This window comes from Poromitra crassiceps, assembly GCF_964638095.1.
Source record: "Poromitra crassiceps genome assembly, chromosome: 4".
Classification (NCBI taxonomy): domain Eukaryota; kingdom Metazoa; phylum Chordata; class Actinopteri; order Beryciformes; family Melamphaidae; genus Poromitra; species Poromitra crassiceps.
In genome coordinates, this window is record NC_139626.1 from 38,070,392 (window position 1) to 38,096,607 (window position 26,216).

The following is a 26,216-nucleotide window of genomic DNA, read 5'->3' on the forward strand; positions in this document are numbered from 1 at the left end:
TTGAATGTTCACACAGGATGTGGTCCAAGAGTGTCGTAAAGGCGCACTCTCCAGTTTGCCTGCATTCAAGTCAAAGTGATGGCATTCACAAATATGTGGCCTTTAACCTTTAGATCAGTGATAGTCACCTGGCGGCCCGGGGGCCCGCCATAGGGCCCCCTGCTGACCCTTTTCCAATTCACAATGAAAACTAACGTTAAATCAAGTTTGACTGAGCTCCAGCTAAATTGTCAAATATCGCTGCCTCTGGCCTTCTGTCATTTTGTATGTGGCCCCCAGGCAAAGCAAGCGGAGTGGCCCTGCTTTAGATGCATAACATGGATCATTTTGATCCAGACTTTTGATATTTTGGTTTATATACTGCAGGACTGCAAGAAATACACTCATACTGTTGTCATTCCACGTATTCCTGAAGAAATCTGTTACAATGACTACGGTACTCATTTTGAACTTTTATGAGATTTTGCCATTTTATCATCACTACCCCAAGTTTCCATAACATGGGTCAAAATGTTATATAATGTTATTTATTATTATTTGACTACATTATTTGACTATGGAATTGATTTGATTTACAATAACGGGGGGAATCTAAAACATGCCATAATGGTCATTATTTGCACAAGTAAAAGTGACATGATCCTTCTTATTCAAAGGAAAAATGCATGGGTCATTTTGACTGATGTTATGGGAACGTATAGTTTCAAAATGTCGTGCGCATCTAGGGGCTAAAAGTTCCCCCCACAAGCCAGTTCAATCTGAGGCTTCAGGAGGGGCATATCTGTTATAATGTAAACTCAGCTCCCACGTACAGTAATGCATTTTGATGGCAGTTCCCATTGGTTTCTGTGATCTGGATTAGACAGGGGAAGATTGGTTTGTGTGATCTGGATTAAGACAGTTGGTTTGTGTGATCTGGATTAAGACAGTTGGTTTGTGTGATCTGGATTAAGACAGTTGGTTTGTGTGATCTGGATTAAGACAGTTGGTTTGTGTGATCTGGATTAAGACAGTTGGTTTGCGTGATCTGGATTAGACAGGGGAAGAAAAGAAATGCAGACACAACTGCTTCCCCACACGGAGTCTGAGGCCCAATGCAAACATATGGAAAGATTTCACTGGTCAGACAAGTTGAAAACAAAATATTTCCCCTCTCTCTGCAGCTCTGTCAGTCATACCATATTTGATCTAATGCTACTAGTAGCGTTCTGCAAACACGACTACTTTATTCTGATCCTTTATTAATGCCATTTACAGTCAATAGTATTAACCAGGGGTCAATATAGTTGAGATGTGGTCTTATATGAGCTGCTGCAGCAACCCAGTTGTATAAGGAACATCTATGGCAATCTTTCCCTCAGCTTTCTAACCCAGTGACACGGGTCAAGAGATGGTGATGGGGGCTGTGGTTAGTGCAGTCCATGATACTGGGCTTCTCAAGCACAGGGGATGAGGTGAACTGGGAATTCTAAAACCTTCTTAGCACCAAGATCATCGTAGATCCATTGGTGAGCATCAGATGCCTTGGGATGGGCAACTCTGAGTTGTTTTTTTTGCAAGCTTTCCTGGATATCCATACGTGCACTCTGCTGTTAAAAAGCAGAGTTTATGAGAAAAGAACAAGGCCTGGTCAGGGTCAGAGCAGTTCAGCTCAGCATGGCAGAATAGAGTGAAAGAGATACTGCATGATATAAAGAGATACTGCATGATATGCGTCATGATAATAGCTGCGGGTGCTGGCCCTGGAATTGATATGTGAGACCCAACAGAGACGCTCACGACCTCCATCACCTTTAAGTAATGGATCTTCCCCAGTTAACATCCTAGCAATACACCAGTGTATTAAAAAATACAATTATCTCCATTACAATACGATTGATTTGGCTGGAGTGCATCCTCCCCCTGCTGCCTGAGCAGGAGACACTGCAGTTCACCTTGTTTGGCTTTCGGTCGCCAGGCAGAGACCAAACAGGCTATTATTGTTACCTTATCATCAGGACGGTTAGTGCCCTGTGTGGTAACCTGACAGGGGAGTATCTATCCTCCCATCCACCCCCCCCCCCCCCCCCCCCCCATTGTCATTTTTTTTAGGACACTCCCTCCTTCGCTTACGACACAGTGGTGTGAGGTTAAGCTCGGCCCCTTTTGTGGCCGGTCAGCCAATGGGGAGACGGCGGCCATATGTAAATAGTGAGGTGAGGAGAAGACACGGAAGAAAGATGGCATTGTGCAACCCCGCCCTTCCACACACATCTCACCCCCCCCCCCCCCCCCCCCCCTTCCTCTTCCTCCCCTGCACACGCCTCCATCCCTCAGGGAACAGGTGTCATTTGTCACCCTGGCTTCAGGTGTAGGCTGCTCCGGGCAATGTCCCCCCCCCCCCCTCACACACACACACACACACACACACACACACACACACACACACATACACACACACACACACACACACACACACACACATTGACACTGAGGTTAATCTGCATGAATAGAGCCAATTAAGTGTCAACAATGGCTTTGCTACTGACGGAAAGACACAATGGCGAAGATTTCCACTGGTGCCCAGTAGGTGCTTTGTCCATAGATGTGATTGGTTGGAAATGACCTTCTACCTTTTCATTCATTAGTCAAGTGGCAAACCCAAACCCGGATGATCAGAGACTTAGAGAAGTGATCGACCTGCGACTCTTTGCACAGTTGCAGAGTTTGATGTTTGCAGACGTCATCAGGATGATGGCGGCAGGAGATACTGGACGTGATGAGTCTCTAAAGTGGAATGTGGTTCCCAGTTCCAGACAGGCAGCATACCACAGCTTCCCAGTGTGCTGAGCTGACAGCAGGGCTCGTCCCTGAGCAGGGCCAGTCCCTGACGTGGAGCTCAGCTTGCGCAAACACGCACGCACGCACGCACGCACACACCCAAACACACACACACACACACACATACACACACACACACACACACGCACACACGCACACGCATGCACACACGCACACACACACACACACACACACACACACACACACACACACACACACACACACACACACATTCACATACATACATACACACACACACACACACACACACACACGCATGCACGCACGCACGCATGCATGCATGCATGCATGCATGCACACACACATACACACACACACACACACACACATCATGCACGTACACACAGAACCATACAATTTCTATGAGACACGCTCACGTTTCTGGCTCAAGGCTTTGCAGGCCTTGGAAGCGCGGGGCATGATTTCCACAGTTTCTGTAATGAAGCTGTGGTCAGACTGTGATTTAGGAGGCATGAGCTAGCACCCTTGGGAGAAACCGTAAATTTGGGCCGCGAGGCTGAAATATCTTAGAGACCATATGACCCGTGGCGTGAGAATCCCTGTTCCTCCAGTCTCTGTCATGTTACTCCAGCCAAAAAGCTTTGATTTACAGCCATTTTTTCCAAGCGCTCAACACTTCCTCCCTCATCATGATATTGGCCTGTATTTTGAGCCTCACAAAATGAATATGTGCATCCTCCTTCTCTATCTAGACTGCTGCATGCTGTTGGCTGTATAGCCTGTATCACTTACTTCCCAGTCACTACAGCACTACTCTTGAAAGCTATTGACGTTACATTACTTACCCACTCAACCTCCGCCATTAAAAATGGCATCTCTCTCTCTCATTCTCTCTCTCCCTCCCTGCCACTCTCTCTCTCTCTCTCTCTCTCTCTCTCCTATGCACTATAGCAGTGATGGGGTGTGTCATTTATGGAACATCATTAAGGATGAATTATAGATGATTATGTTAGGGAGATGGCTGCTTGGCTTGTAGGGTGTGTCAGGTCCATCTGCACTAGACAAACAGCTTTTTTTTCTTCACAACATGTATGATTTTACATCTGCAATTTGTTATCTCGTGTGTCACTCTGAGGCATCTTGAATTGCACTCTTCCTATGGATTTCTGCCTCCTTTCACGTTCTCCTCTCAAGGGTTTAGGAGGAAATTCCAAAATGAGGTTAGGAAAAAAAACAGAGAGACAAAAGGAATCGTCCATGCTTGGCTTTCCAAAGCCAATGATGACATCACCAGAGTATAAAAAAACCACCAACTCATGTTTTTTTTTTGTATCAAATTCCTTTCCCTCTTTGATCGGGTGGAGCAGGGGAGGCGCTCTGGGTGGTTCCCATGCTGCTTCCCAATGAACCGCTGGAAACATGAAACATTACGGCGGGCACATCCGTCATTCTCCACTGTAATTGACCCAAATAACAGCCTCAAGTCCCTGTGATGTGAGGAGGCTAAAGGAGTTCTATACATTTGGACCCTCTTTTTAAAAGTTGAGATGTGACGTTCTGTTGAAATGGGTTATAGTTTCAGAATCAGCCTGAATCAGTAGTTTTGGGTGTCGTGGAGCTCAATAGGAAAATGAAAATTCTTGGTAACACTTTACAATAAGGGTTTGATTGAATGGTTAGTTAATGCGCTAATGCAATAATAAGCATCAATTAATGCGTAATGACCATCACCTAACCCTCACCCTATTAAATATGCATAAATTAATACCTTGTTAACATGGAAACCATTAGTAGGCTAAATGATTACTAGACACATCAGTTAACTGTTAATACCCTTAATTTAGTGGCCCTTATAAAGTGTTACCAAATTCTTTATAGAAGTCCTGGGCCTCTTTCACAGGCAACAGGTCAGACGAAAGGCTGTCCCCCCTGACACACACACAGATAATAAATCTGCCTCTCAGCCAGTAGGGGAGCAGCAGGTGAAATCAGCAGATCATGCAAATGAGAGGACGCAGATTTGTTGAAGTTGGATTAGGCACATCACGTTGCGTTCCCCCTGATAAGACCTGACCAAGTGATAACAAATCTGCAAAACAAAGGCAGTGAGAAGAGACCAGAGTGTGATGGGGGTTAGTCCTGGTACATGTTCAGTGTTGTGTTATAGATTAGAGACTAATAGACTAATGGTAACATTTCCAGGCAGCATACACAATAGACAGGTTTCATGGACATTCATAGTGCCTACCCTTTGGATACATTTATTTTTCAAAGGAGAGCTCAATTTAAATGTTTTAGTTTAGTGCTGAGATTAATCCATTATCTCATGTCACATATGGGTTATTATCAGGCTTGTATAATATCATGTTGTATCATGTAATGTCAGCAGTGCAACTCCTGTACCAACTGTACAACTGTCCCTTGGGAAAGTGAAAGACAGATAAACAAATAATTTTCTTTTATTTAACAAAGCACAACAAAAGACAAACAGGTGCCCAAATTCAAATAGCCAAACAACAAGGTGAACAATGCGTTCTGCGTGTAACAAGCAGGCTGTTACTGTGCACTCCATCCTACAGACTGGTGCATACATTCTGGTGTGATGGAGAAACATTGTGCTTTGCACAAATGTGCCTTCGACAATAATCTCACAGTGGGGAGAAAATGTCACTTTATGAAACAAAATGATCATCATTTACCACTGCATGTGAAAGAAAAGCAGTGAGGAACAAGCAAAAACTTATTGTATTTCACAACATGTAGCCATGCTGTTGCAAATGATGAGCGCTACGCAGCAGCAACGATGAACCCATGCAGTTGTCTAAGGATGTCATATACACAAAACAGACCAGAATAACAAGGGTTTGATTGAACATAAGTTACATAACTTAAATGTACACTGTAGAGGTTAGAGTGACTTGTCTGGAACACCATGGACGGTGCTGATGTGCTTATTTACAGCCAGAAACGTACTACAGTAAGATGACAAAAATCAAAAACCTTCACTCATATATTCATATAAATAAATAAAGGAATCTCAGCTATTTACAGTATTTCTTGGTTTACAATGTACAAATATAAAAAGGTAACACGCCACCGTGAACATATGGAGTGTTTACAATATATTTACACAAACTATTTACAGTGTCCTGAAAAGTAATCACTCACAATGTCATTCAACCACTTTTGACTTGAACAAACCTTCAGCTGGTCACACTAACACTACAACAGAACATTAACACACCTTCTGCTAGTCACACTAACACTACAACAGAACATTTTCTTTTTCCTTCAGTTCGGTTTGGTCTTCAGAAAATTCAGCAGCCCTTCCACTCACAATGTAAACCATCTCCGAATGATCTCTCACCACACAAATAACTTATTTTAGGAATTGGTCACAAAAGGGAGGAATAATATAGGTGTGCTGATTGAGATGGGAGTTGAAGTTTGCTGCAAAACTACAATGGACGATGATGAAGATGATGCCTAACTTAATGTGCAACTCTGAGCCCAAGAGAAGAATAGGCAGCAGTGTAACTAGTAAGGCAACTACTGAGTGGGACTCAAGCACCATGGTATTAACTAAAACAGAATAATAATAATAATAAGGCATTTACTCTATTACCCAATCAATTTACCTACACTTGGGCAATACTGCCAATATGGACAGGCAAATGTTAAATGGATGGAAAAGGCACACAGATAGGTAGCACATTACTTGCAAAAACAAGACCCAGGATCAGGTAAATTTGGGGAAATTCACGTACTAAAGCCAAGCTGTGTCAAAAAAAGCACGTGCATCCTTGTTAACTTAGTGCTTGTAAAAAGATAAGCCTTATCTTGAGATCGCAATAACTGCTTGTAATGGCACAGTAAACACTACCCAATAGAACCTTAACGTGCCTCGAGCCGACTCTGTGCAAAACAACATTCTGCAGAATATTTCAGCTCAGGAAAGTAAAATGATAGTGAGCTTCGCAACTGGAGTTAGACGGATAATGAAGTCACAAAAGAGAGGAGAATGTAATGTCACAAGTGATGACGCAAAGTGAACAAAGTGAAGAGGACGAGCGAGTAAGCTTAGACAGTGTTTCTCCGATAGGAACTTCAACGTGTCGAGGAGTCGAGGAGCCGGCGCTCCGAAGCAAAGAAAATAATCTTCTTCAACCATGCATCAGTCCTTCAATTTCAAGCCATTTTGTGGTCGGACAAAATGGCCCTGTACAGTTTTATTTCCGTTTTGTCACACTAAACCACGGCTTAAAGGATCTTCTGTTTTTCTTTTCTCTTTCTTTTTCATTTTCACTTCTTCCTTCAGACTTGGACGGCACAGTGCTGAGGTCAGAAACGTAAGCCACAGAATGAGGTCACGGGGGGGGAGGGGAGAGGGGCGTGTAAGCAGCAGCAGTGCATAAGATGGCCTTTGTTGCTTCACCTTTGCGTCGGAACAAAAAAAATTGCTTTCAAATAAGACGGTCTTCTTCATCTGTGCGTCATGCAATGTCCACGTCCTCCATGCTCACCATTTGCCTCTGGAAAAAAAGGGTGAATTTGAATGAGGAACGCTATATTTCTCAATTTTGAGAGACAAACGATAAGAGGCTATCTGTGTATAATAACTTGTCAGGTGTTACTACCGGATCTACTCGCCCGACAACATCGGCTCGCGGGTCCTGTACTACAGATGACACCACGACTTCACGCATTATGATTTGCTGCAGCGGCCAAAAAGTGACATTAGCTAGATATTTGTGCGCATTTGCAAGCAACCTGATGATCCAACATGGACAATGTTAGATACATTTATAACACTGATAACATTAGATAATGTTAGCATGACCACCATTGACTGTTTTAGTTGCTATAGGTAATGTTCGCTTGGTTGCTAAAGCTATAAAAGAACAAATTGCTAGCTAGCTAGCTGAAAGTGTGTACACAATGTTTCATGCAGAAAGATGGTAGATATGTGTTATTAGCATACATTACCTAGTATAATGTATTTTTAAGCTCTCGTAACATTTATTTTCAAAAAGTATATACATGAGAAATGCTGAATCCTTATGATTGAATGTTTGTATGATTAATATTTCTTTATGTATTAACATTCCCAAATGTCAGATAACATCAGTAGCGTAGCTTGTTAGCTAATCTAAAGGTGTCATGCATTTTGAGCGTGTTAATCCCACGTGTTAATCCCACGTACAGCCAATCACAATGCATGAAGCCGTGACGTCATCTGTAGTCACAGGACCCGGGAGCAGATGTGGAAGGCGAGTAGATCCAGTATTCACACCGGCATTAAAGTGAAGCTACCTGAGGATAGACGTAGCCCTCGGAGCTGTTCCTGCAGATGTGCAGCTCGTCCTCTGTGGTCTTCTGGTACACCGGGTTATCAAAGTGGATGGTGTTGGTGTTCTTCAGACGCCAGTGTCTCCATAGCAACACCGCTCCGAAGACCACCAGGCACATCAGCACTACAGATGAGAGGGCGTCAAGGGGTCATTTGTGGTGAGATCAGAGGGACCAGTGGAAATGATCAATCAAATCAAACAGCTGGTTAGACTGAATCTCATAGGACAAGGCTGAAACTCACTTATGGGCAGCACAATGTAGAGAGCAGCCGGGTGGGAGGCCTGGGCTTCTTTGGGCCGCACTGCCAGTCTGTTGTTAGCTGAAAAAGCAGAGAACACAATTTTTGAGTTCTATAATCTTATAAAATATTCTAATAGCCTAATTTAATCTAACATGAGGGATAATGTACAGTGAAATCTTGACTCAAAGCAGTCTGATGACTGTACATTATCCTGCTTATTACATGGCTACATACTACTTACCAAATAAAATTAAGATTTGATTTAAAAAATATTGATTTAAGATTATTTCCCTGAGTAGTCTAGAAGCTTTCGCCAAACAACTGGAGTAACTGAGTAACATCTTTCTGATGTTGCAGGTTAATTTGATTTGATTGAAATCTACAAAAAACAACTGGACTTCTGGACTGCGGAGTGACATGATTAGATGTGAAACAGCTGTCTGTTACAGACCTCAGAATGCATTCATTTACCAGACAGGCAGTGTAAAAACTATACAGTATCTGAGTCATTCTTAGCATGGACTCTATAGATTGTAGGTGTAAATTCTGTGTACCAATGTCTTCTGATGCAGATAAATCACACAAATCAAGATAAAAGTTTTTTTTACGGGAAACATTTTTTTGTTAGCAAACTAAGCTTGTTAGTGTAAAGTTTAAAACAAGCTTGTTCACCAACTTTCAGGGCGATTTTATCTGAATGTTGATTTTAGGAGTACGATCATTCAATCTCTTCAAGTATTTTCAGATTTCAATTTATGACACATCATTTGAAAGCTTACTATCAGCACTTTCATCATCTGTGTATATATATACATACATACATATATATATATATATATATATATATATATATATATATATATATATATATATATATATATACGGTATATATATATATATACGGTATATATATATATATATATACGGTATATATATATATATATATACGGTATATATATATATATATATATATATATACACGGTATATATATATATATATATATATATATATACACGGTATATATATATATATATTATACGGTATATATATATATATATACGGTATATATATATATATATAAACATATACACCCATGACAAGGGGGCATCACTTTATCAATATACTGCTCTGTCCTTCTCCTGCCCTGTACCTTGAGCAGTGACCTCAGGCTCGATGCCGGGGGTGGAGTTGGTAGATGTAGTGGATGTAGGTGTTTTGGTAGCTCTGGCTGTAGTGGTGATGGGAGTCGTGGTGGTGGGAGTCATGGTGGTGGGAGTAGCAGTAGAGGTAGTAGTGGTGTCAACAGGAGCGAAGACTGGGCCTGTTGGGAAAGAGACACATACAGTTAGAGCGAGACACATTTGAGTTTGGTAAATCCGTCCGTTTTTATTGACAAACAGCCTCAGTGTGTGTGTGTGCATGTCGCTCACCTGCTACACATTTCCTCATGTCAGGTCCCAGGCTCATGCCGTCGGGACAGGCGCAGGTGTATTTGGGAGAGCGCGGGTTGATCAGAGGGGCGGGGAGGCACAGAAAGTCACACCCTCCGTTCATAATGTTACTCTCTCTGCACCAGTTCTTACCTAGCGGACAGGGGGGATAATGAGAGAGAAAGCATTAGAAAGCTCACTTGTTTTGTTTTCGGTCGTTTTGACGTGTGGCCAGGCTCAGAGGCTGCTGTACCCATGGGCTGCTTGAGGTTGTGGTACAGGACGATGTCCTCAGGCTGGTCCAGGTCCTCCACCAGCTCTGTGATGTTTCCTCCTGTCAGACGGTTGGCGCTCATAACCACACTGTTGGCCACGTCAGTCCAGTAGACCTTCTCCTGTGATTACGGAAAACACCCTACTTTTAGTATTTCATTACAGTTTGACATGACTTAGTTTTATTGCTTCATTCGGTCATTATTTGCAGCGATTTCTTCAATACGTGTGGCTTGCTTAAATTATGATGACAAAAGACTTAACACCACTGCTCCTATCTGATAGGAAATAAAGCAGGGAACGCTCTGGCGTGGAAACCTTTGGCTTGGTTCAGCCTTGTTGCAGGCATTAACAGGACTACTGAATGGTTTGAAATAATACAGTTAAAGCTGTCCAATTGGCTGAGTTCATTAATATGGGATAATGAGTGTGCACAATACATTAGTAAAACGTGTAAATTGCACCACAGTGTGCTAAGCAGAAACCAACGAGGGATTATTTGCCCCCCCTAAGGTGTTGATTCATATTTAGATCAACATTCCTTTCCCTTTTAATTCTTCACGTCATTAGAACCAACTTATAGTTCACTTTATGTTAATGTTTCTCACCTAGATCATTTGTTTTAGGCAGTAGAGCCCGGATGAACATGCTGTCTTCTTCAGTAATAATATCAAATAATTACCCATTCAATTTAATTTTTCCAAATAAAACCCTGTGATATCTTTTACACGTGGCAATAACCTGGCCATTTGACATCATCACCAACCTCAAAGACAGTCAGAGAGAGCGGGTGGGACAGCTTGTCCTCATTGAAAATGAGAGTGTGTCGCGTTCCTCCGTTCACGTCGATGCTGGAGAGAGTGTGCATCTTGGAGTCGACCCAGTAGAGACGCTGGCTGACCATGTCTGTCCAGGCACAGAGAGAGAGAGAGAGAGAGAGAGATTTAGCTGATTGTTAGCATAATTTATGCAGTGCAGTATATTCCTTATACAGTATCAACCAAGGAAAATAACTGTTTCCATTTTGTGTCTATGGCGTGTCCTCTTACCCAGGGTGATGCCATTGGGCCAGACGATATTGTCCGTTACCAAGGCGATGCGGTCGGCTCCATTCAACCCGCTCTTCTCAATCTTGGCCTTGTTGCCCCAGTCAGTCCAGTACATGAAGCTAGAAACCAAATGATACATAACAATTTGAACCACAAGCCTGCATAATTACTGGAAAGTTGCAGTCGATCCCGTTAAAAAATAACTTTCAGTAACCGAGAGTCATTAAAGTTGTTTTCTTTAGCATGTGTATATCATTCCCCCCACCCTCGATCCCATTAAAAAGTAACTTTCAGTAACCGAGAGCCATTAAAAGTTTTTATTTTTTTTATATATCAAGCCCCCCCCCTTTTCTCCCCAATTGTACTTCTCCCCCTGCTGTCTGCCGATCAGGGGAGAATTGTAGGTTAGCACATGCCTCCTCTGATACATGGTTACCCCTTGGTTCCCCTCCCCCCTGACCGACCAGAGAAGGCGCTAATGCAGCGACCAGGACACATAGCCTTAATCTGACTTCCCACCCGCAGACACGGCCAATTGTGCCTGTATGGACACCCGACCCGACCAAGCCAAAGGTAACACGGGGGCTCGAACCTGTGACCCTTGTGTTGGTAGGCAGGGAATCTAGCGCTGCACTACCCGGATGCCCCAGAGAGTTATTAAAGTCGAGACATCTGTCCGTGTAGGACACCTTACTCACTTATTCACTGGGTCCACTGCAATGGCTCTCGGCTTCTCCAGGCCGTCTGTGATCAGCGTCTTCCTCTTACTGCCGTCCGTCGTTGCCACGGAGATAGTCTTCATGCCGCTGTCAGTCCAGTAGATGTTGCCATGGATCCAGTCTACGGCGATGCCCTCGGGCATTTCAATCTTGCTGTCAATTACCACCGCGTGGTGAGAGGAGTTACCAGCCACGTCCATCTTGGACCTGAGGGAGGTAAAGAGTAAAAGGAAGGTAAGCAAAATGACGATGGAGATTATGGCGTGATGGAGATGGAGGGATCAGTGAGGTTTCACAGTGTTATTAACCTGTAGATCTTCTTCAGGGAGAGGTCAGACCAGAAGATTATCTTGCTCGGCATGTCCAAGTCCACAGTTGCCACGTTCTTCAGCTGGGGGATCACACGGACGTACTCCCTGCGGTCCACCGTCATCTTCCTCACCTCGTGTTTGTTGGTGAAGAACAGGTAGGGGACGGTGCCTGGAGGACAGAAGTGGAGCGGTTACTGTCAAGCGTTCAAATAGCGCGGGAGATTTTACGGTGTTCACACATTTCCGACGATGCTATGCAGTGTTCATGTGTTTCAAAATTGTTTGTAGATGTTACAAAGCACTTTACACTTTAAAAGAAGAAGAAGGTTGTCTGCAAATACAAACGATACCTGATTCAGCCTTGCAGGTCTTGGTGACTGGGTCGATGTCGTAGCCTGTCTCACAGTCGCACTTGTAGCTGCCAGGCAGGTTGATACAGATCTGACTGCATGTGTCTGGGTCAGCGCATTCGTCAATGTCTGCCGGTGGGGGAGGAAGGGGTCAACGGTTAAATGAGAGTGGCAGCAAAAAAGACATTTTGTGTCACTTTCTTTCCTTAACTTCCCATATTGTCTTGGTGGCGGGTGAAGGACATTTTCTCGCAAAAGTCAAGTTTTCCTATGCCGGTTTCCTAAAATACTTGTCAGGACCCAAAGCTGGATGCTGGCCTACTTCTAAAACCTCGTCATTAGTTTGGGTCCCAGGGTGAGCCTGAATTCCTCCTCAATCTGTTTTTAGATCCTTTAAATGAGTAACGTTCAAACGAGGACACAATGCAAGCGCTGCGTGAGGAGCGCTCCTCTCACCTTCACAGGTTTTCTTGTCCACCTTCAGGCCGTATCCAGCGGGGCAGGAGCAATTGTAGCCGATCTTCAGATCCTCACAGGTGTGGGAGCAGCCTCCGTTTCGACTCAAACACTCGTTGTTGCCTGTTGGGCAGCCAGATACCAAGAGTATGACATGACAGTCTTTTTCCTTATAGGAGCTCAGATCGGCAGTGAACTCACTCATTCTAACCACAAACTACCTTTGGCCAGTCAGCCCCGGCTACTTGGGTGGCTGCTGTCCTGCTCATATTTTCCTAGCTAACATGTGGCTTCCTCTCAGCAATGTTATGTTGGAACAGGAGCTGAGAGTATTCCCAAACAAAGCTTCCTGACTCAATGTGTTTTGGCTGTGGGCAAAACAGAGATCGGGGGCGTCACAGGAAAAAATGCCCGGTACCAGGAAGGAAAGTGTCATTTCACTCACCGCACTCCTTGATTGGTTCGTCTGACCGGTCCCTGCAGTCCTTCTCTTTGTTGCACACCTTCTCCATGCTGATACACTCCCCACTGCGGCACTTGAACATGGTGGGGCCTTCGCACACGTTTACTGGGGAGAAGAGCAGGGGAATAGAACTCGATTAGACGGATGAACTGTCATCTGACCACGAGAGAAAGAATTGATGACACACTGACTGCGGCGCATCTTAGGGCCTGTGACAAAACATCTTAATCTTCTGAAAACAGTTGAAGAAGATGTGCTTATTTGAATGTTATACTAATAAAAGCAACATTCAGAGAAAACCACCCTAAAAGTTGCTGAACCGGTATTTAGTGATCCTAAAACTGTTATATTGAGTGCCTTCTTCAACAACTAAACTTGCGTAATATGAGGAGGAGGGGGGCTTTTATCTTGATGTGTGTAATTTCAGGGTTGCCTACTTGTTACGTCTTTCACCAGACCGCGTCACATATAACAGAGTTAATTGTAAGTCAAGTTTATTTGTTAATTGCGTGGGGGCGAAACTAATGTGGCTCCCAGAGAGGAGGTGCGACTGGCTCTGAGAGTCACCTTTGTGGCAGCCGATCTCGTCGCTGAGGTCCCTGCAGTCGTACTCTTTGTCACACTGGCGGCTGCCATGGATACATTTTCCGTCGTTACACTGAAACTCGTCCGGGCGGCAAGTCGCACGACCTAGAAAGGAAGACAAATGCATGAGAAGGAGATGGACAGAGAGCACGACAGAAGAGAAAGGGGGGAGGAGAGTGAGAGAGCAGGGCAGGATGTGTGCAACAGTGAGATCACTGGTGGCTGATTCATTCCATTCCTTGTGGTGTTATTGATCACTGAGTTAGTGCAGGTGGTTGGTTATTTTGTATCCATTTGAATTCAAGTGACGATACATCTCCGAGGAGCTTAACCGTTAGAGAAAGAGATGACGAAAGAAATGAGAGAGGAGAGTATAAAATGTCCCGAAAAAGGCAGACGACTCACTGCAGTTGTCCTCGTCCGATCGGTCCCGGCAGTCCGGGTCGCCGTCGCAGAGCCAGCTAGCGTGGATGCACTCGCCGCTGCCGCAGTGGAACATTTTGGCTGCGCAGGGCGCCGCCGTTTTCTCCGCCAGCCGTCCGGCGCAGTTCTGCGGCCACTCGTCGGAGCCGTCGGCGCAGTCCCGGTCGCCGTCGCACGCCCACAGGCCCGGCACGCACACCGTGTTGTTGCACTGGAAGGCGTTGGGGCCGCAGGTGGCCTTGGGGCAGGAGGCCTCGTCCGAGCGGTCCAGGCAGTCGTTGTCCTTGTCGCACACGAACGCGGTGGAGATGCACTGGCCGTTGGCGCAGCGGAACTCCTCGGCCGTGCATTGCTTGGCCACTGTGGGCGAGAGAGGGGGGAGGGAAGAAGGGTTCAAATGTGCAGGCGAGGAAAGGATCAAAAGCTTGGGAAAAGGAGTTGAGAAGTTGAGATTGTTTGTTGTAATCATAACTTTAGGTTTGCTTTTAGAATCACGAAATCACTGGGAATCAAAAGGTAATTAATTCCCTTGGTTATGCTGCTCTGCACATGACAGACTAACACATGGAAGACGAATATGACTAAGGTGGCTTGGGATGGCAAAACTTACTTCAAGTACCGGTATACTTATCAAGATAGTGAAATTAATGAAGTTACTAGGTTATGATATGAGTTTTCTTTCTAGAAATGTTCTGAGTTTAATCTCAGAAATGTTTTACCATTGTTTATTTATTGTTCTCGACAAGGGGAATAAAAAAAAGCCTCCCACTGTCTTACCACAGCTCTGTTCATCGGCTCCGTTCTGACAGTCAGCGGCCCCGTCGCAGCGCCAGCCGGATGGCACACACTGGTGCCGCGGAGCGCCGCAGTCGAACTCCGACGGCAGGCAGGTCTTGGCCTCTGAGGACGGAAACAGGAAGCAGACAAGAGGCAGTTAGAGACAGCTCAGTCTGCATGTGTTCTCACATACTGACAGAGAGAAGAAGCCTATGTTGGCAGGGGCCAATCATTTTAGAGCGTATATATAAAATGTATCAATCATTTACTAACACACACTAACTGCTACTGTGTCGTTATTGTCTTTTGCCCGTCGGCTGGTGTAACTTTGGTGGATGATATTTACTTTATGGGCAATACAGGTGAAGAAAGTCACGCTTGCAAAAGGGTTCTTCGTTTCTTTTATTTGAGTTTTTGTATTTTGTTTTGTTTGTTTTGTATTTCTGTGTTTATATTTTCTGATATTCATCTGTATTCCAATTTGATTGGTCTCTAGGCCATTATATCAATACACTTCTCTGCGGGGTGATAGAATGATTTACCACAGCTTTCCGGCAGTTCGTCGGTCCCGTCGCCGCAGTCGTCTCTTCCATCACACATCCATTTGCTGGTGATACATTTCCCGTTCCCACACCTAAACTGCCTGGACGTGCACGTAGCTGCTGCGTCTGTGAATGAAGGAAAGCAAAGACTTGATTCAGCAGGGCGTCTCTCTCTCTCTCACACACACACACACACACACACACACACGCACGCACGCACACACACACACACACACACAGTAATCTTATCTTACAGTGACCTCCACCCACAACGTTCACATTCAGATCAGCAAGCTGGATATACAGTACACTTTACATACTGCTCTCAATGTGTGCACCAGTAAGCTACCATGACCTTAGGTCAACACAAGAAAAGGGATATCCTGGTGCTGTTAATATTCAACTGGTCATTATTGCACACAGAAAGAAATCTATAACAGTAAACAGGCTGTGAAGATAAAGGTTACTGGCGGTGTCGAAAAACACAGCTTTTACACCTTGTTTCACTCCGCGGGTGATTAACAAATTACGATAACACACATCTGTGGGGTTCCCGGACTTGTGCGGCAGGAAGGTGAGCCAACGATACAGGAAGCGCTTCCCTCGTGGGACCAGCACACACACACACACACACACACACACACACACACACACACACACACACACGCACACACGCACGCACGCACGCGCGCGCGCACGTACAACTACATTATGCATAAATCTCCACTTGTCAGCCAAGACGACACACTTAGCGCTTATTCCGTTTGTCTTTTTATTACGCGTTTTATTGTGTGCTTTTATTGTTGACCCTGTCTGCAACTAATTCCCCTTACGGGCCAATAAAGTTTGAACTGAATTCATATCGGTAGCTTGTTTAACCGCATGTGCTGTACATTCCCCCCAACTGTAGTAACACCATCAACCACACGACGCCTACGTCTTGCAGCACAGCAGCACGACACGGTTTAGGGTCGCGCCATAATTCACACACACTTCTCTTATTTGTAGCAGCAGCAGCTTCCCCGCGAGCTCTTTGTGGTCTAACGGTCTGAGGAGATGTGTGACCTTGCAGTTTTGTGGTTTAACAGTTTGAGGAGATGGCGACCTCAGATCGACCCCGGGCCTCTACAGTATTTCAGGCTGCAGAGTCTCTTCATAGCTCTCTGAACCCCGGCCGGGTCAAAGCTCAGAGGCCATCGGCGTGAAGGTGTGAGAGCGCGCGCTCCGTCATCGCCGCACACGAGCGCGAGACATCCTCCGTCGAGTCTCCTCCTGTGGCCTCGACGTGGCAGATCATCATCAGACCCTGTCCCTTTAAGACAATGACATGGGAGGAGTTGAACAATCACACCACCAGTTGCTCATTGGTCCCAGAGTGGCATTCCTCCTAAGAGCATCACCACACAGTGACCCACGCTGACAGATGGAGGCGGGGACTCCAAACACAAGCAAGTCTGTCAGCACTGACACACACACACACACACACACACACACACACACACACACCTCTGGCCAAATACAGTAGTGGAGGATGCTTTCTCAATCCTTGGCATGTCACCAAGGCAGGGTCACCTCCCTCCAACACAAGTACGCAGTAGTTTACTGTCTGTATCCCATCTTGAGTTATCGTTGGCCAGGTTTGGTTTTGTCAATTGGTGGTAAGAGCGATTATGAGGAAAAACTTTGGCTGTTCTGCAAATACTCTGCCTTCTATACACTCATGTATCCAAGGAAACCACTAACATACACACACACACATACACACACACACACACACACACACACACACACACACAGACGCTTCCAGTTGGGGTTCCAGGAATAGAGTTTCCCCAACATCGTCCAGCTGTTCCTGGACGCAGCGAATTGAAGAGGCGGGCTCACTGCTGCTAGCCTGGGACTTCGAAAGTGAAAAGTGAGACGTCCCCCCCCCCCCCTCCCTCCTCCTCTGTCTGTCTGAAAGTCCTTCATTCATTCCACTGGTGAGAGTGGGAGGGAAAGTGGGTCAAATACTGCTGCTGCCTGACCTCCACCCCCCCCCCCCCCCCCACACACACACACACACACACACACACACCTCCCGAAAGGGGGGGGGGGCAGTGTAAACTCAGTCAAATGTTTTCATTTTGCCGCTGCTAATCTTCTCCACCGCGTCGACAACTGGGTCATGAGCCTCCCAGGACGACTGTTGGGTGACAGACAGGCAGGAGGATCAGTGAAGTTTCCTCCAATGCTTTCCAACTGAAAGGTGCCGACTCAAATCTCTCCCTGGTTGATGATAAAGACTGACTCAAGTCTCTCCCTGGCTGATGATAAAGACTGACTCAAGTCTCTCCCTGGCTGATGATAAAGACTGACTCAAGTCTCTCCCTGGCTGATGATAAAGACTGTCTCAAGTCTCTCCCTGGCTGATGATAAAGACTGTCTCAAGTCTCTCCCTGGCTGATGATAAAGACTGTCTCAAGTCTCTCCCTGGCTGATGATAAAGACTGTCTCAAGTCTCTCACTGGCTGATGATAAAGACTGACTCAAGTCTCTCCCTGGCTGATGATAAAGACTGTCTCAAGTCTCTCACTGGCTGATGATAAAGACTGACTCAAGTCTCTCCCTGGCTGATGATAAAGACTGTCTCAAGTCTCTCACTGGCTGATGATAAAGACTGACTCAAGTCTCTCCCTGGCTGATGATAAAGACTGTCTCAAGTCTCTCCCTGGTTGATGATAAAGACTGATTCAAGTCTCTCCCTGGCTGATGATAAAGACTGTCTCAAGTCTCTCCCTGGCTGATGATAAAGACTGATTCAAGTCTCTCCCTGGCTGATGATAAAGACTGGCTCAAGTCTCTCCCTGGCTGATGATAAAGACTGGCTCAAGTCTCTCCCTGGCTGATGATAAAGACTGTCTCAAGTCTCTCCCTGGCTGATGATAAAGACTGGCTCAAGTCTCTCCCTGGCTGATGATAAAGACTGACTCAAGTCTCTCCCTGGTTGATGATAAAGACTGACTCAAGTCTCTCCCTGGCTGATGATAAAGACTGATTCAAGTCTCTCCCTGGCTGATGATAAAGACTGGCTCAAGTATCTCCCTGGCTGATGATAAAGACTGGCTCAAGTCTCTCCCTGGCTGATGATAAAGACTGACTCAAGTCTCTCCCTGGTTGATGATAAAGACTGACTCAAGTCTCTCCCTGGCTGATGATAAAGACTGATTCAAGTCTCTCCCTGGCTGATGATAAAGACTGACTCAAGTCTCTCCCTGGTTGATGATAAAGACTGACTCAAGTCTCTCCCTGGCTGATGATAAAGACTGACTCAAGTCTCTCCCTGGCTGATGATAAAGACTGTCTCAAGTCTCTCCCTGGCTGATGATAAAGACTGACTCAAGTATCTCCCTGGTTGATGATAAAGACTGACTCAAGTCTCTCCCTGGCTGATGATAAAGACTGATTCAAGTCTCTCCCTGGCTGATGATAAAGACTGTCTCAAGTCTCTCACTGGCTGATGATAAAGACTGACTCAAGTCTCTCCCTGGCTGATGATAAAGACTGTCTCAAGTCTCTCCCTGGCTGATGATAAAGACTGACTCAAGTCTCTCCCTGGCTGATGATAAAGACTGTCTCAAGTCTCTCCCTGGCTGATGATAAAGACTGGCTCAAGTCTCTCCCTGGCTGATGATAAAGACTGTCTCAAGTCTCTCACTGGCTGATGATAATGACTGGCTCAAGTCTCTCCCTGGCTGATGATAAAGACTGACTCAAGCTTATTTCCAGTGCACTTTTTGGCCTCATCCACTGTACTGAGACACATTCCACTGGAAAGCAAACGAGCTGCTCAGTAATTCCATTGAGTTGAACTTGTTGTCATTCGGACACATTTGTATGGTTCCTTGCTATTCACCTTATTCTTTGCCCACACATGGACGCTTCAGCATTACGTCATTTCGTAATAGTATTTCCGTTTTGACTTGCCAAAAACCCCGCAGGCAAAATGGCCGCGCACACTCCCCTCCTAAAGTGGCAAAATTACTCCCCCATAAACTAACATATCTTGGCCAATACGTATGTAACATACAAAATAAAACAACCCGTACTATCTTAATTTTAAGTAGAATGCAGAGGACATGTAACTGTTTAGTTAAACTTGCATTCCAGGAATATTGTGCTCTAAAGATGACGTTAGTGGAGTCGAGGCTGTTTCGTCCTGAAACCCACATAGGTTGCGCCAGCCGTAACCTATGTGCGATTCGAAATAACGCATCCGAGATAGAAACGTTATGAATATAGCCACGTTATAAACAACAAACTAACGCTGGTGATCCGTATGGAAACAGTGTTACTCGAAATGGTTAAAAGTTATATCAATCGAATTTGGTCATTCAGTGGCATTTTACTGCCATATAACATAACTAACTAGCGGCTAATATTAGCCACAGAAGGCAACTAGCGCTGAACCGGAAGAACAAATACGTTTGCGTTGAACGCGGAAGAGAGAAAAAGTGGGCGTGGTGAATAAGGTGAATACTCTGAAAATGAAGTCACATGATTCACAATCACATTTTATCCTCAAGGCCTCCTGCAAATCTGCAGCTGAGACAGCTCAGCTGCTCACTAAACACAAGCGTGACACGCGTGACGTGACATTTACTAGAAGAGCTACTTCCCACTGCATCTTCATTCAGAGAGAGGAACATGCTTAGATAAGACCTCTGCAGAAGTTGTGCTGCACGTGGTGTGCACTGTGCATACGCAGATGATGTAGATTACAGAGACTTGAGTATAGAGACACAAGACCACACATCCTGACCGGCAGGTCGAGCTCAAGGCAAGCACAAAGTGTATCAATGCAATTAGCTTTTACTTCTGAGAATCGTCATTCAGACGCTATTTATACCCCACAGTCTGCACCTAACAACCAGCACCCTGTCCTGCCAATACACTGCCATGTAAGGCCATCCGACTGCTGGGAGAGAACCTACATTACTCTCTCTCTCTCTCTCTCTCTCTCTCTCTCTCACTCACACACACACACACACACACACACACACACACACACAGACGACTGTCTAGCCTCACGTCCAAACGTAGGAGAAGAAAGGGATGCTTGCTTGACAGACAGTGTAAACCGGCAGAGTGAACGGCGGATTCTTTGAAGAGGTTTGACGAGTCGTCGTCTCGACGTCGCATCATCGCATGACAACAACAACCCTCCTCTCTGTGACAACGTGAGACGTTCTTCGCTTGGAGGAAACAATGCATTCCTGTCTTTTGATTGGCAAACTGGCACAATACAGAATACACACCACGTGTGTCCTCTGCACAGAGTCAGTCACGGCACAAAGCGTGATGGAGGAGAGGTGTGTTGAGTTACTCAGAAGAACAAACAAGACTCAGCTTCTATACCCACCCACAGTGAATGAGTAACCAGGAGGATGTACGTGCATTTAGGACTGGCTTATGCTTTACCTGACATATTATCTGGGTTTGTAGCGGTTCAGTAAATCTGCCAGTACCGTATGTAGATGATGCATTTGGGCTTGGAGTTCACTGGGTGCAGCGGGTCTCTACAGTATTCATAGTATTCTGATGATGTCACAACACAAGCCTTTTTCCTACCAATATGGCGCTACAATACACACAGCTCATTGGCTGTTTGTGCCACTTGATTGTAATCACCTGTTAATTGATCACAATCACCTGTTCTTTTCCTACCAAAATGGCCGTGTGGTGATGTAACAGAATACTATCAATACTGTGGACCAACGAGGTTTGATTCCCAGACGCCAGGAACTTTGGACTTGCTCTAACCATCTGTGCACCACCGTGCCTGGAAAGTGAACGCACGTTTTCGAATCGCAGACCAGACCAGCAGGTCGCCATCTAGTGCAGACGACTCAAACTGCTGCAGCTTGGCTTTCAATTCTTTCCACTTTCCACCAGCCTCCTGTTGCTCAATGTGCTGCTCACTACCTAGTCAATGTGCTGCTCACTACCTAGTCAATGTGCTGCTCACTACCTAGTCAATGTGCTGCTCACTACCTAGTCAATGTGCTGCTCACTACCTACTAGTCAATGTGCTGCTCACTACCTACTAGTCAATGTGCTGCTCACTACCTAGTCAATGTGCTGCTCACTACCTAGTCAATGTGCTGCTCACTACCTAGTCAATGTGCTGCTCACTACCTAGTCAATGTGCTGCTCACTACCTACTAGTCAATGTGCTGCTCACTACCTACTAGTCAATGTGCTGCTCACTACCTACTAGTCAATGTGCTGCTCACTACCTACTAGTCAATGTGCTGCTCACTACCTAGTCAATGTGCTGCTCACTACCTAGTCAATGTGCTGCTCACTACCTAGTCAATGTGCTGCTCACTACCTAGTCAATGTGCTGCTCACTACCTACTAGTCAATGTGCTGCTCACTACCTAGTCAATGTGCTGCTCACTACCTACTAGTCAATGTGCTGCTCACTACCTACTAGTCAATGTGCTGCTCACTACCTAGTCAATGTGCTGCTCACTACCTAGTCAATGTGCTGCTCACTACCTACTAGTCAATGTGCTGCTCACTACCTACTAGTCAATGTGCTGCTCACTACCTACTAGTCAATGTGCTGCTCACTACCTAGTCAATGTGCTGCTCACTACCTAGTCAATGTGCTGCTCACTACCTAGTCAATGTGCTGCTCAGCTCACTACCTAGTCAATGTGCTGCTCACTACCTACTAGTCAATGTGCTGCTCACTACCTACTAGTCAATGTGCTGCTCACTACCTACTAGTCAATGTGCTGCTCACTACCTAGTCAATGTGCTGCTCACTACCTACTAGTCAATGTGCTGCTCACTACCTACTAGTCAATGTGCTGCTCACTACCTACTAGTCAATGTGCTGCTCACTACCTAGTCAATGTGCTGCTCACTACCTACTAGTCAATGTGCTGCTCACTACCTAGTCAATGTGCTGCTCACTACCTACTAGTCAATGTGCTGCTCACTACCTACTAGTCAATGTGCTGCTCACTACCTACTAGTCAATGTGCTGCTCACTACCTAGTCAATGTGCTGCTCACTACCTACTAGTCAATGTGCTGCTCACTACCTAGTCAATGTGCTGCTCACTACCTAGTCAATGTGCTGCTCAGCTCACTACCTAGTCAATGTGCTGCTCAGCTCACTACCTAGTCAGAATAAATGTGCTGCTCACTACCTAGTCAGAATCAAGGATGCAAAGCGCTGCGAGTGAAATCCATTTGCATGGAAACACACACAGTATGGTAGAGATACAGAGAGGCAGCTCCACAGCGAGTGGTTCAAGTCTCATCTGAAGTGAGTGAAAGCAGCCAGTCCCCCACACAGAAAGAAACCGAGCTGTGGTTTTACTACAGTAGGTTATAGAGTGCACGCCTGCACCTCGTTTGAGAAGCAGCTAAACATGAAGAGGTGATGCTGAACAGACCGCAGCCAGACCGCTGTCTGACACCCTGATCACACACACACACGCACTTGCGCACACGCGCATGCACTGATCAGTGCATGCTGTCAAATTCTTATATTGTGCTACTTCCTGCATTTTAGACACAAAATGGCTGACTTGGGTGGGATGTGAAATAGACTATATTTGTGGTACTCAATAGCGACTTTATAGTGAAGCAGATTTGAGAGGGAGAGCCGTGGACTGGAGAGAAAAAACTAGACCAAAGTTCTAATCTGAAAATCTCTCATCAGAGAGTTGAGATTATTGGAGGATTATTGCAGCAGCTGGCAGAGCGAGGTTGAAGGCAGGTTAATTCTCAGCACATTGACGGCCTTAAGGGCATTATGTTCACTCCTTCAACAAACGTGTTTTTTTTTTTTTTGCCTCACAATAATGGCACATTGTAAAGATACGTGTAAATCTTTACATTCCTCAGGCCTATGCATGTGACATGTGCGTGTGACAGGTCCAGGGATAGACTGGCATGAGCAAAGGGGGAGGGGTGTGTGTGTGTGGGGGGGGGGGGGGGGGGGGGGGGGGGGCATATACACACACACACACACACACACACACACACACACACACACAAAATATGCCTATCATCTTGTTCTGCAAAATACAGTACAATATTTATGTTGAATCATCTTGTATTGCAAAATAGCCTATCAATTACTCCAAAGTGCATGTGTGTGTGTGTGTTGTGTGCGTTGTGTGTGTGTGTGTGTGTGTGTGTGTGTGTGTGTGTGTGTGTGTGTGTGTGTGTGTGTGTGTGTGTGTGTGTGTGTGTGTGTGTGTGTGTGTGCCCTTTTCTCGTCAGTCTGAAAGCGAAAGGATCTAATGTCCAGCTAATTTCCCGCATCCCCTTTCCTCCAGACAATACGGTGTGCGGGCCGGGGTGGATGATGATGATGACGATGATGTTAGACTTTAGCCGCACCCTTTCGGCTCTTCCGCCCACATGAAAGTTGAAACCAGCCGGCGGCACGAGCCGACGGGATTGGCTGCTCAGACCGGTTCAGACCGCGTTCCACGGCCAAAGTAGCCAATCACCCCGCCGTGCGTAAAATCACCCCGCCGTGCGTAAAACCCCCTTCAAAACGCGCCTACAGAAATGACTATCCAAGCCTACACTATCGAATAATTGGCATATTTCTCGAACCATTATTTTAACAAGGGGAATTTACAATGAACCACATCTTTTCCCATCTCAACATCATCATACGCGCTTTGTTCCTCCCACTAAACAACGTAGGTCTACATTGCAATGGACTTCGACTATTACTGTTTTATAGACCACAACAAAAGTCACTTTAATGCTAGTTTACGAAAATACGTCGCCTAAATATCGCGAGTCAATGGAAGGGGACAACTCTCAAAATAAAGCCACCTTGTGAGGCATATTACACGGCATGCAGACGCTGACAGGGATGGATGCTGTTTGAGCTCTTCACATGTCGCTGAAGCGAGGAAAAACATGCAAACTTTCAAGAAAGCGCCATTCATTTAGCCTAGCCTACACACAGTGAGTGAGCATCCCTCTGTATCTCCTCCACTTACCCGCTTGAGCGTGAATCAGCATAAGCAGCAGCACGCAGCATGTGGCGAGTCTCCTCCACATCCCAATCATCTCCTCTCCTCCGGCCAGTCACACTCTCACACGCGGTTGTAAAAGTCACAGGTAGGCTATGGAGGACTGGACTGGGCTGTGGTTTGAGGGGTGAAATAACTGCAAAGAAAGCCTTTTTGTTTAACCGGACACACACAGAGAGAGACAGAGAGGAGAGACGCGTGAGTGTTGGTAAAATCTTGGGGTGTGTTTGGTTTGAGTCACATCTCTGACCATTTCTATGAGGCTGACAGGAGGGCGGGGCTACAACAGTGGTGTGATGTTTAAAATTGGACGTGAGCACCGCCGGGGGGAGGAGCCACAATGTTGCTGTTATCACTCTGTCTGTGTGTGTGTGTGCGTGCGTGCGTGCCTGCGTGCGTGTGTGTGTGTGTGTGTGTGTGTGTGTGTGTGTGTGTGTGTGTGTGTGTGTGTGTGTTGGGTGTGTGCGTGCGTGCGTGCGTGCGTGCGTGTGTGTGTGTGTGTATGCGCATGTTCGTGTGCGTGTGTCGTCCTTGCCTCACCCCACCATCCATCCTTTTTTAGAGAGAGAGAGAGAGAGAGAGAGAGAGAGAGTGTGTGTGTGTGTGTGTGTGTGTGTGTGTGTGTGTGTGTGTGTGTGTGTGTGTGTGTGTGTGTGTGTGTGTGTGTGTGAGAGAGAGAGAGAGAGAGAGAGAGAGAGAGAGAGAGAGAGAGAGAAAGAAAGAGAGTCCGTTCTAATCTGACTGCATTCAGTGAAGAGAGAGGGTGACTTGCAAAAAACTACTACACAGTAACACTGTAATATCTAAACCAATAGGGAATACATTGATTCCAGAGGAGAAACAACCATAAAGTAGGATACAATTAAAAAAAGAAATCACTAATGAGTATGACAAATAAGTAACACCTAGGCATACTATAGGGTTTTTGAAGGGGGGAATAGAGAGGTAGAGAAGGGGTGTGTGTGTGTGTGTGTGTGTGTGTGTGTGTGTGTGTGTGTGTGTGTGTGTCAGCAGCTGTTATCAATCAGCCTGTGTGTGTGTGTGTGTGTGTGTGTGTGTGTGTGTGTGTGTGTGTGTGTGTGTGTGTGTGTGTGTGTGTGTGTGTGTGTGTGTGTGTGTGTGTGTGTGTGTGCTTGGTGTAAAACAGGGGGATGTTGTGGATGTTTTCTAGCAGGAGGCCAGGTATGGGATGGTGGGGGGGGGGGGGGGGGGGGGTGCATGTACTGTGGGGTTATGCACAAGATGCACGAGTCAGTGTAAAACAGCGTTCCATACCCATAGCCAACAGATGAGGCAGTGTGTGTGGGGAGGGGGGGATCTTCACCAACAGCTGCCAGACTCAAGGGTTCCTCCCCATACTACTTGACTTTCATGTGAACCA

General features: G+C 45.8%; 1 protein-coding gene across 1 annotated transcript; it reads right to left on the bottom strand.

Annotated features, from left to right (window-relative positions):
• Positions 1–5,245: 5,245 nt before the first annotated feature.
• ldlrb (low density lipoprotein receptor b) lies at positions 5,246–24,939 on the bottom strand. Its single transcript, XM_083634514.1, has 18 exons — positions 24,803–24,939; positions 15,775–15,900; positions 15,233–15,355; positions 14,438–14,815; positions 14,015–14,137; positions 13,430–13,552; positions 12,985–13,107; positions 12,529–12,657; positions 12,176–12,347; positions 11,847–12,074; positions 11,149–11,267; positions 10,866–11,005; positions 10,080–10,221; positions 9,827–9,979; positions 9,547–9,717; positions 8,396–8,473; positions 8,116–8,276; positions 5,246–7,334 (listed from the first exon to the last, which is right to left on the bottom strand). Exons 1-18 carry the CDS (start codon positions 24,870–24,872, stop codon positions 7,296–7,298), a joined length of 2,598 nt encoding a protein of 865 aa, XP_083490640.1. The 5' UTR covers positions 24,873–24,939; the 3' UTR covers positions 5,246–7,295.
• Positions 24,940–26,216: the final 1,277 nt, after the last annotated feature.